The sequence below is a fragment of the Enhydra lutris genome, unplaced genomic scaffold (genome assembly GCF_002288905.1).
Source record: "Enhydra lutris kenyoni isolate GAN:26980312 unplaced genomic scaffold, ASM228890v2 scaffoldscaffold24, whole genome shotgun sequence".
Lineage (NCBI taxonomy): Eukaryota > Metazoa > Chordata > Mammalia > Carnivora > Mustelidae > Enhydra > Enhydra lutris.
The window spans coordinates 12,516,728-12,526,597 of record NW_019154108.1 but is presented as its reverse complement, the minus strand read 5'-3'; the positions used below and the strand labels follow the sequence as shown (position 1 = coordinate 12,526,597).

Here is a 9,870-nt window from a genome sequence, read left to right as displayed (position 1 = left end):
ATGCAAAACAACATGGCTCCAAACTAGCCTTATATATAGATCCTGAGGCACTGGCTAGCACTGCTCTGCTCTAGCAATCCAGAACAGTGGGGTTTCTTCCTCCCGTTCTGGGGCTGTGGTGAGGCCTTTAGGGGTCCTCCTTTGCTTTCTCTGATTCCAGCCTCCCCTCCACTTTAGGAACAGGAAATCTTCACTTCCAGATGGACTAATCCCCGCTCAGAGCACAGTGAATATGTACGCACTCTAAACTAGTGTCGGCACAATTAATTATTTCATCGTAACTTAAACATTTTGTGTGTTTATATTTTACCTCCACCTGGACAGAAGCTCATTCTTCTGTATTCTTAACTGCCCCTCCCCTTCCCCATAGCAACCAACACAGGGTTCAGCTCCTTGCAGTCTATAAATAAAATGTTTGTTCAATCATAGAGCCTTAGAATTTTAGACTCAGAAAAATCTTAGGAGTTGCTCTTGCCCAATCTTTTACGTGATGGATGAAGAAACAGGTCTAGAGAGATTAGTTGACTCTCCCAAAGTCACACAGCTGGCTAGTGACAAAGCAAGGACCAGAACCCAGGTTGCTCCTGCTTGACGTCTGCACCCTAAATTGTCTTTAGATAATCAGTGACAGAAATATCTGATGTTACACAAGGTCTCCTAGGGATGGTGGTGAGAGGGTTGGTCTGCTTTACTGAAACATTTTCAAAGATTCAGTTCAGGCCCCATGCAGGACCGCTTGCCCAGGTTGTTGTCCCCTTTTCAACAGGAGGACACACCTGGGAGCCCCACACCCACCGGCTCCCCCTCTCGCCACCACTCCCCCCCCCCAGCCCCCCACCGGCTGCCATTGACCACACAGCTGTCTGGGTCTCTGGTCTCTTCTATTGGGTCTCTGCTGTCTTCTATTGATGCCGATGCCGGCCAGTGGAAGCTGCCAGAGAGAGGGTCTCAGGCCCCTCGCCAGGTTAGGGCGGTCCGGCGTGGGGGCGGGGAGCTTTGGCTTTGCGGAGAAATAATTCAAGAGCAAGCCATTTAGGGAAAGGGACAGAGGTGTATCTAGAAGAAAGGGGCTACAGCATAGACAAAATAGCGGCTTTTCCTCCCAGGTGAGGAAGAAGACCCCCTTTGCCTCTAACGGTTTTGTAAGTTTTGTTTGTTTTTTTAAATGTCTGACGTATAGGAATGGGCTTACTGCTTGACTTATCACTTACACTGAGCGGTGTTTTTCTGTTGTCTTAGGGTTGTGGAATTACCCACAGGGAGCAATTTTAAGAATGTCCAGCCTCTATGACTCTTACTGCCAGAGGGAGTCGGGTCTTGTGGTCTTCCATGAGTGGGATCTTGTGACTCTTTTTATGACCTGCTGACTTTTAGGTTAAGGGTCAGCCTAAATACCAAAATGGCTTTACTTTGGTCAACTTGTCTCCCGAGCCTCCCTTCACCACGTGGACTCAGCTCGGAGGATCAAAGTCTGTTTGCTGCCTGGCCCCCGTAGGTGTGCCGGCCGCCGCGAGGACCCGCAGGGCCTGAGCAGCGGCCCCGCCACGCCGGGGGACCCCGCCTGCCCCTCCCCCTCCTGCTGCACGCGGCCCGCGCCCCCTACCCTCCCCCCACGACGCCCGCCGCTGCACCCGGCCGCGGCCCCCGGCCCACGCCCGGCTCCTGGAGGGGAAGGCCCCGCCCCCATCTGTTGGCGCCTCGACAACGCCCCCTCCCGCCCCTCCGAGCCTCCATCCAATAGCGAGCGCGGATGGGCGGGGTGCGGAGGCTGTCGTGAGGGGGTTCTGGCCAATGGGAAAGCGAGCCGGGCCTGGTGGGCGGGGCACCGAGGCCTTGTCACGCTCGGGTCCGTGTGAAAACGGGGGTTCCGAGTGCAAAGCAAAGTTTTTTTTGTAAACCGTCTGCAAAGGCGGGGGGGCGAAGAAGGCGCCGGAGACCGGGCCGAGTGCAGCTGCCGTGGCCGCCGCCTTTTTAGCTCTTCAGGCGTCGGCTTCCCGGTTCGAGCCATAGTGGAGGAGACCAGCGAGGGGAAGACTTGCGTGGAGAGCCCTGCAGATGCTCGGAGCCTTTGTAGCGCGGAGCTGCCCGTCGCCCGCCCCCGCCGCTCGCCTGCTCCTGCTCCGGCTCTTCGTCCCCGGGCTCCGGGAACCCCGGCTCCCCGCCGCCGCAGCCGCCGCCTCGGCCTCTGCTGCCCCGCTGGGGGTGTGGGGACTGCTGGGGTTGAGCCGGGCCTCCGCGCCGGCTCCGAGCACGGACGCCTGAGGAGCTACGCGCCGCCGGCCCGCCGGGGACGCCCTCAGGCGCGGGGGCTCCGGGGCTTGACCCCGGGCTCGTCCCCGTCCGGTCGCGGAGGCCACTCAGCGGTTTCCTGAGCGGCCCGGTCGGGCGGCGAGAGCCCCGCGCCGTCCTCCCGCCTCCGCCGCCGGGTCGCCGGCCACCGGCGAGTCGCCGCCACCGCCAGTGTAGCCGCCGGGCCGCGCTCGGCGGGCCCGTGAGCCGCAGCCATGGGGTGCTGGGGTCGGAACCGGGGCCGGCTGTTGTGCATGCTGATGCTGACCTTCATGTTCATGGTGCTGGAGGTGGTGGTGAGCCGGGTGACCTCGTCGCTGGCGATGCTCTCCGACTCCTTTCACATGCTGTCGGACGTGCTGGCGCTGGTGGTGGCGCTGGTGGCTGAGCGCTTCGCCCGGCGGACCCACGCCACCCAGAAGAACACGTTCGGCTGGATCCGAGCCGAAGTGATGGGGGCTCTGGTGAACGCCATCTTCCTGACCGGCCTCTGCTTCGCCATCCTGCTGGAGGCCATCGAGCGCTTCATCGAGCCGCACGAGATGCAGCAGCCGCTGGTGGTCCTCGGGGTCGGCGTGGCCGGGCTGCTGGTTAACGTGATGGGGCTCTGCCTCTTCCACCATCACAGTGGCTTCGGCAACGACTCCGGCCACGGCCACTCGCACGGGGGTCACGGCCACGGCCACGCCAAGGGGGTCCGCAGCAAGAGCAACCGCACCGGGGACAGCGACGGCAACGTGACCCCGGGCGACCAGAGGCCCGACCAGGAGGAGACCAACACTCTGGTGTCCAATAGCAGCAACTCCAACGGGCTGAAACTGGACCGGCCAGGTGAGGAGAGAGTGGCCACCGCAGTGGTTGGGTCTGGGGGAGCCCAGACCCTAGCCTGGCCCTGGGCGGGATGGCCCGCACGCCCCCTGGTGCCCGCGCCGGCCGGCGCCGCGCTGCGGCCGCCGCCTCTAGCCCTCCGGGTCCCGCACCCGCAGGGCACACGAGGAAACAGGACCCCTTTCGGCCGGGGCGCGCGGCTGGGGGTGGCGGTGGGGACTGTGTGGTTTTGACCGTGGGGAAAGGGTCGGGAGGTGACCGTCAGCCCGCTGCCATGCAGGCTGCACTTGGACGCCCTGACTAGCAGTCCTTTTCGAGAGACCGATTTTGGTTTTCACGGAATCAAAAGTGCTTCCTAAATAAATTTCTCGCCCCCCACCCCTTGGGAAACGGAGAGGATCCCCAATTTGTCCTTAGTGGTTGCCCATTTGAAACATTGCCCTGCCCAAGCGGTTCTTGTGCCCTTTAAACGAGTTTCTCAGTATTATATTCAGAGCCAGCTAGCCATGGACTTTCCTGAGCTCAAAACACTGGTTAAAGGTTTCTTTCCAGAACGGCGATGTATATTTCAGTTAATTATCTTAAGTTTGAGCTTAATCCTGCAAATCCTTCATTTAAGACCAGTTTGGTCATGTTTAACATTTCACTTAGGACTTTCCAAAATCGTACCAAAATAAAAGTGATGGTAACTTACTCATCTTTTTTACTGGTTGCTTTCATTCTAAATATACTTGCTCTTGAAGGCAATTTGGAATATGTTGGAAGAGAAGAGCTGGGGAAAGGAATCCACCGAAGCCCAACTACCCAGGCTCTAATGACATTAACAGTTTGGTGCATTTCCTTCAATTTTTTTCATTTACATTTATTTGCTTAGTGGTATGGTACTATGTAGGCAGCTTGTTCTTTTTTGAAGATGCAGGATATCATGTTAATGAAATTGAACTTGTATATTGAAAAGGTTTAACAAAAATTGAATATCCTCTCACTTCACTCTGCAAGGTGTTATTCCAAAGAAAATTAAGCTCCTCTCATGTGTATATAGTAATTCCTTTTAAGAGATGGGTACATTTGGTTTAAGATCCTGTAGGGTAGATGGACCTTTATTTCACCTTTTCCTGAAGTTTATCATCGTTGATGGGTTTATATCGCTGATTTGTCAGTTCCTAAACCCGCTCCACCAAGAGACTCTGGTTTATATTCATGACAAAAGTTTGAGTTAGCCACAACACACCTTCATGACAAAGAGTGACTAGAGCTCTGTCAAATCAGGCATTTGTGGTAGACTTCTCCATAATTGGCATTTAGTTTATGGGGGATAGCATTCAATTTTATGTGTTCTTGTGTTTTTGTATATGCCAAAAAGCTTAGGGGAATGTTCTCAGGACCCCCCACAGAAAAGATGAACTTTTTTTTGGAGGTGGGGAGGTAAGAGGGTGGTTCAGTTAGGGAATTCGTATCTTCCTAATGACTTATTTAGCCCTGGCTGCTATGCCCTGGCACCAGTATGTCATTTTATACTAAACTGCCCTGGGCACATTTTTAAATTATGTTCCATGAAAATTTTCATCTCTTTCACTAAAATGGAATTAGATGAAGGTGTTTGTATAAACCACTTTAGATGTATCTGCTACAGCATTTTTTTCTTTCTTTGTAGATCCAGAAAAGTCCGGAAATGATGCGGTGGAAGTACAAGTGAATGGGAATCTTATCAGAGAACCTGACCAGGTGGAACTGGAAGATGATGATAAGGCTGCACAGCTTAACATGCGTGGAGTTTTTCTGCATGTCTTTGGAGATGCTTTGGGTTCAGTGATTGTAGTAGTAAATGCCTTGGTCTTTTACTTTTCTTGGAAGGGTTGTCCTGAAGGGGAGTTTTGTGTGAATCCATGTGCCCCTGACCCCTGCAAAGCATTTGTAGAAGTGCTTAATAGTACTCACACAGCAGTTCATGAGGCCGGTCCTTGCTGGGTGCTATATTTAGATCCAACTCTTTGCATTGTAATGGTTTGTATACTTCTTTACACAACTTATCCATTACTTAAGGAATCTGCTCTCATTCTTCTGCAAACTGTTCCCAAACAAATTGATATAAAAAATTTGATAAAAGAACTTCGAGATGTTGAAGGAGTTGAGGAAGTTCACGAATTACATGTTTGGCAACTTGCTGGAAGCAGAATCATTGCCACTGCCCACATAAAATGTGAAGACCCGACATCATACATGCAGGTGGCCAAAATCATTAAAGACGTTTTTCATAATCACGGAATTCACGCTACCACCATTCAGCCTGAATTTGCTAGTGTAGGCTCTAAATCAAGTGTAGTCCCATGTGAACTTGCCTGCAGAACTCAGTGTGCTTTGAAGCAATGTTGTGGGACACGGCCACAAGCCCCTTCTGGAAAGGAAGCAGAAAAGGCCCCAACAGTTAGCATTTCTTGTCTAGAACTTAGTGACAATCTAGAGAAGAAGCCCAGGAGGACTAAAGTTGAAAGCATCCCAGCTGTTGTGATAGAGATTAAAAAAATGCCAAACAAACAACCTGAATCATCTTTATGAGTCTTGAGAAAGATGTGATATTTGACTTTTGCTTTAAACTGCAAGAGGAAAAAGACTCCATTGAAATTCTAAGTTTGCCAAGTAGTGTAATTGAAGTCCTTGTCTGGTCACACAGTTTAATTCTATTTTTGTAAGAACATAATGGGACTGCTTAACAGAATTCTATATTACAACTTTGTGATTATTAGTGCAGAGTACAGCTATGCTGTAACAATTTTGGAAAGCCAGTTTTAACACTATGTTACATTTTTGTTTAAAGTAAGTATAAACCTTATATAACATAATGACATTTGATTTCCAGTTTTTCCATGGTAAAAAATTAATTAGGGGGATAAATAAATTAAAATTGTTACTGGAATTTCTCTGCTTTTCTTTTCCCCCAGTGTTACACTTTGTTTTTTAGAATTATAATCACTAACCTTGAAAAATCATCAACAGGTTTGTTTCCTTTGACGTTTTAGGTAATACTTGCCCTCTGAAATCATTACAGAGCATAATGGCAGCATGTTTTTTTAAAGAATGACTCGTGGATATTATTAGGAAAAATTCCTCTATTTTCTTCACATGGGGTATTTGTAATACTAAAGATCAGTTACCATCCTGGATTCTATATTGCTGAGAGTATTATTCTAATAAACAGTTGAGATAATTAACAAGTTGAACCATGGTTTATATATAATAGGGCATATGGAGAGTAAGAACAGGGAAGGAGGTTTACCAAATTAAATATTTACATTGTTGTAAGTTAATATTCAGGCCACATTTTTAAATTATCAGGAGGATTTTAACTCGTGTTTTCTTTTACCAAAGTTAGTCTAAAATGTGGACATGTTCACCAGCATTACTTTCTTTGAAAGATTGGCATTAGGAGCATTGAGCTGAAAGTTTACTTACAAAATATATACAGTAGATATTTTTAAAGACATTAAAGCTAATCTGATAGTTACATGTTAAATGCAAGCTTATTTGTGTAATCTTTCAAATTTGTAGATATTTAAACAAAACTTAGAAGAGTCATTTCATGGTGACAGATCATGAATGGATTCAAATGGAGCTTTTTTCAAGGACAACTAGCAGTTCCCGTGCTTTGCCTGGAGCCACTGATGTAGGAGAAAAAGGAAATCTAATGGCTAATGCAGTTTGGATAATAAATTCTTCAAAAAGTTAAGGCAAAATTGGTAATTAAGATTCTGTAGGTCATCCTCTCTTGACATTGCTCAGATCTTGCAATAGTAGCTTATTTTGTAAGATGCCACAGTATCTACACAGAAAATTGTTCTTGGCTATTTCGTTGTTGCTATGGGTTTCGAATCCATAGGCAAATAGTATTTAAGGATATTTAAGTTATATTTTTCTTGACAGAGAGGGGTTATGCTTTGTGAAGAAACTAGATTTTTGTCCTCATAAGGATGAATATTAATATCTGTTATCATGTATAGCTCTATTTTTCTAGAAATAAGGTATCCTGACTACTTCGGTAACTTTTATAGCTGACTACTTTGGGGATGGCTATCTTTTGGGCTTTGAAATAATTCATTGTTTAATGGGTCTTAAGATGAAAGCATTGGTTGGCAACGGATAGTTAACTTTTTAAAGGGGTCTTTTGTGGTAGATGGTGTGTTTTTTCCTAGTGTAAGCCTATTGCTGGCAATGGGCCTATTTAAGAACAGCTGATTTTTCCAATGAGAATGAGGTAATTTTAGGAACACAGTTTGTAAGTTCACATTTGCTATAATGGGCCAAAACCATAACCTGCCAATTTGCAATACATCTTGATCTTTTAATACTCTTAACTGATAATTGTGTAATTCAATTCCTAAGCTGGAAGTTACTTTGAATTTTGCAAAAAAAATTTTTAAACATGAAATTCGGGAATCTCATATGGGTAAAAGAAAGCTTCAAACTGTACTGTATCACATACATTCCTGATTCAACACTTAAAAACTACAAACCATTTTTTATTAAGATCTTAAAACAGTTTACGTTATAGGAACATTTTGGTAATGACACATAAAATAGGATAACTGGTAAAATACATCCAGTGGGGTTTTCTTTACAAACGCTTTATTGGGTCTTTCTTAAAGGTTGTATAATGTATAAGACATCAGCTAAATGAGGGTTTGTATTTTTTTTTAGATGGTGTATAATAAGCATGGGACAAGGGCTTTTTTTTTTTTTTCCTTTTTTTCCCAGAAGTGCTTTGAAGGTAACAACCTTTAGATTTCAGTTGTTTCACTTTCATAATTTTTGAATCACTTACACGTAACCAAGTGGTACCATAGAATTCTTTTTTCAAAGGACTTTGTCATAATAGCAAAATCTGTGGGCACTGACTCACCTTTTGAGTTTTAGCAGAGAATTATTTATTTCTTTACAATGCACTTTCTAACCCATTTTTAGCATTATCTTTTAAAAAACGCTTTTCTATTTAAATATTGTGGGATTTAAGTGTCTTTTCCAAAATAGCTTATTCCTTCCTGGAAGAAAATGAGGGAAAATACCCTGAATTCTTGGGAGACTTAAACCCGATATTTAAATACGCTGTTTTATAGCAAAAATGCATCAATTTTAGGAGGTGCATCTCTCCTGCTGGCTCTTTTATATTTGAGCAAGATCAGTGTATTTAGTAGAATATGTGTTTAGAAACTTGTTGTTGTCTCAGTTTAGTGAAAAGGAGGTGCTGCATGTGCCTGAAATCAAACTAACTCCGATTTTTCCAAGCCAAATGCCGCCTTAGTGAGGAGAGATTTCCTTCTCCTTTGTCACCTTTCAGCTTCCGCGATTGTTTAATAAGGGTTTTTTGAAGAGCATCTGCGTTGTAAAAGTATGGACTAGAAGCTTAAAAAAGTCCAAAAGGGCAAAAACTGAGGTGTATGAATTTTAGCATTTTAGAAAACAATATTTGAATAACTAAGGTATGTAATTTGAATAGGAAACATTTCCATCAAGAGCACCTTGGAAAAATCTCAGTAGGTAGGAGACTGTTAACATGTTTGTATCCTGTTAACATGCTCAGTTAATTTTGAAGTTTTGGAAAGTTTTGAGGGAAAGGGCCTATGGAACCTAATGTGAAGTATTTAGTAGGCTAACTGGCATTAAGTTGAAGATTCTTTTGTTGTTTATAAGCAGATATCATTTGAATGATATGTCATTTACCTGCTGTCTTAAGATGTTCACACATATACAAATATGGAGAAGACTACAATATAGAAATATTTATTTTAATGGAGTTTCAGTTAAGGCATAAAACAGTGTTAAAACTCCTGGGAAGGTGGAGGGTTTTTGTTGTTTTTTATATGGAAAACTGTCAAATACAGTGTTTGGCCATCTGAAATGGGAATTGTAATAGCACTATTTTGATGTAGCTCTACCGATATTATGTGGCAATGCTATTTTGTTTTACCAACAAGCTCTGGAACATTTAGCAGTCATTTTCACTGGCACAAGAGCCTTTTGTATGTCATTCAGTTTAAACTTTTAAACCAAAAATTTTGTGGTCCAGTGTCTTTGGCAAAAAGATGCTGAAGGGAATGTAACATACAATTACTATGTGGCTATATAGAAAAAGACACAAATTGCCATGTTATGGTCCTGCCTTGAAACAGCACAATGAAGTGTATCAATGTATTGTGTGATTCTTTATGAAACTTCCATGTTGTGTTGTTTTGTGTCGACCATAGCCTGTCCTTTGGGCCAGATGTGGCACAGTTAAATGCAATTATCATCTCATTCAATGCAGATGCATATAAAATGTCCTTTAGTGCTGCAACATTTTACCTAACTTTTTGTATGTTTTATGACTGTGCATTGTTTTCCAAAGCTGTTCCTACCTCACCATGAGGCTTTATGGATTGTTATGTATTATAAATGTTCTTTATGAGACAGACTACTGTGTTTCTTCTCATTTATTAAAAGTTAAGTAGAAAAATAAACTAATTTTAATATCTACTTCATTGTTTTGTGCATGTGGCCTCCCCTCCTACACCACGTTGGCTTATGCAGATTTCAGGGGTTTAAAGAGAAATCGCAGCTGAGGTGTTGCTGGGCGTGCAGGATGACCAGGCTACAGGGTAGTATTGGGGAAGAAAAAAAATGGGCAAAAATTGCAAAAGAAATAGGGTAACAGCAAAGACTCACTAACATGAAGTATTCAATCGCTGTACAGTTTTTTTGTTAACAAACATTAAGCATTTACAT

General features: G+C 44.8%; 1 protein-coding gene across 1 annotated transcript; it reads left to right on the top strand.

Annotated features, from left to right (window-relative positions):
* The first annotated feature begins 2,034 nt into the window (after positions 1-2,034).
* On the top strand, positions 2,035-9,552 carry LOC111150905 (solute carrier family 30 member 1). Its single transcript, XM_022508593.1, has 2 exons — positions 2,035-3,120; positions 4,772-9,552. Exons 1-2 carry the CDS (start codon positions 2,505-2,507, stop codon positions 5,671-5,673), a joined length of 1,518 nt encoding a protein of 505 aa, XP_022364301.1. The 5' UTR covers positions 2,035-2,504; the 3' UTR covers positions 5,674-9,552.
* The last annotated feature ends 318 nt before the right edge of the window (positions 9,553-9,870 follow it).

Bases quoted from the DNA above. Each gene is read 5' to 3' on its own strand.
- LOC111150905 (XM_022508593.1), top strand. From the start codon at position 2,505: ATGGGGTGCTGGGGTCGGAACCGGGGCCGGCTGTTGTGCATGCTGATG. The intron at 3,121-4,771 runs GTGAGGAGAGAG...CTTTCTTTGTAG, and splicing joins GCTGAAACTGGACCGGCCAG to ATCCAGAAAAGTCCGGAAAT.